Here is a 1,554-nt window from a genome sequence, read left to right as displayed (position 1 = left end):
GGGTTCAAATCCTGAGTAAATTCGCACCCTCTCATTGCAGGACGTTGGGTAAATGACTTAACTGCTATACCCCGTGTTCCATCCGCTCACCTACAAAATGGGAGGTCCACTGCCCACGTGTCAGTTTATCTTAGTGCGGTAGCTTACATGTCGATATGATGCACAAAGCTATGTCCATGGTAGTTCAAATACGAGCAGGGCCCCTGATAGACAGGTTTTGCAGTGGAGCGTCTACACTCGGACAGACTAGGAAGAAAGCCCTGGAGATCTACCTCTGAAAATTAGCAAATGAAGAGCTTATGAATCACAACAGAATATTGTCCGATATCAAGTTGGAAGATAAGCCCTCAGGTTGAAAGTCACTACACAACCGATGCAACAATGGATTCAAGTGTATCAACCACCATGAAAATGAGGCAGGACCCGACGATGTTTGTTGTGTTTAAGTCCACTGTGGGTCACAGCCAACTCGATGGTGACTAATAGCAATAGCAGCAAATAGAAATAACAGTAACAAAGATAAGTCAGAATTTTAAAAAGCCACCCAGGAATTATAATGCCTCCCTTGCTGGGCTAACCGATAAGATTAAATATGATAATATGCACAAGACATCAGACGATTGACCCAGATTACCCCTCTTCTCCGTCCCTTCCCTGCAGATCAGGTTTCTCACTCTTGGCATTACTGGTATGTGGGGCTGGATAATTCTTTTTTAAGTGGACTATCTTCTGCATTTTTTAACGTTTAGCAGACTCTCCGGCCTCTACCCACAAGACACCAGTAGACTCCCCCAGTGATAATACACAAAATATTTGGGGACATGGCCCAACGTCTCCTGGGGCAGGAGTGACAGGAGGAGGGAGAACAAAATTGGGCCTAGTGGAGACTCAGTGCTGGACATCTTTATGCGCCCAACCAGGTCTTCACGGCCTTCTCTGAGCCTCATACCTTCCTAAATAATTGTCCACGACTAATTTATTTGCTCTTCTTCTCAGCTTCAAAAAACAATGGGGACATGCACGCCACAGGATATGGCAACAACTTTAAATGCACGAGGGATGCGGTTCATCGTTTAATTTAAAAAATGCCTTTCACCGAGGGAGACATCCAACACATGAGCCTCCTGTTCATCATGAGCCCAGTTACCTGTACGTCTGCTCACCTACGTGTGCCATCCTCACGGTGGTGGGGTGAAGGCTTTCTATCACAACAGACCAGTCCTTGAAGACCAGCTCTCCCAACTCCTGGAGACTTCTATAGAATCGAACGGGGAGCCCTCGGCTGAGAATCTTGGCCTTCAGCTTTCCCATCTTTAGTTTTTCCAGGTCGCTCTTCGGAGAGCAGGACGGGCCCTCCTTCTTTTCCCTATCCGAAGTCTTCAGCCGTCCCGTTCCAGTCCTGAAGTAAAAGTACTGAAAGGGCGACGCATTCCGGAACGCTGCCTGGGTGATCTCCAACTCGGTCAGACTGCAGCTGGGGGTCTCCAGCACCCACGGGTAACCGTTCTTGGCGGCGACGTAGAGCTTCTGTTCGGCAGGGGATAAACTGGACAA

General features: G+C 47.9%; 1 protein-coding gene across 1 annotated transcript in view; it reads right to left on the bottom strand.

Moving 5' to 3' along the window:
• Positions 1-1,548, bottom strand: part of LOC101649577 (putative tetratricopeptide repeat protein 41) — a gene marked incomplete at its 5' end in the record, with an annotated part of 87,030 nt that extends 85,482 nt beyond the window's left edge. The window contains one exon of the mRNA XM_030885850.1: positions 1,164-1,548. Within this exon, the coding sequence (XP_030741710.1) occupies positions 1,164-1,548 (385 nt within the window). The remainder of the gene's footprint in view (positions 1-1,163) is intronic.
• Between the last annotated feature and the right edge of the window lie 6 nt (positions 1,549-1,554).

This window comes from Echinops telfairi, unplaced genomic scaffold (genome assembly GCF_000313985.2).
Source record: "Echinops telfairi isolate 266 unplaced genomic scaffold, ASM31398v2 ScPeMD7_2;HRSCAF=8, whole genome shotgun sequence".
Taxonomy (NCBI): Eukaryota; Metazoa; Chordata; class Mammalia; order Afrosoricida; family Tenrecidae; genus Echinops; species Echinops telfairi.
Note: the sequence above shows the minus strand (reverse complement) of the source record. Positions and strands in the feature narration are given on the sequence as shown.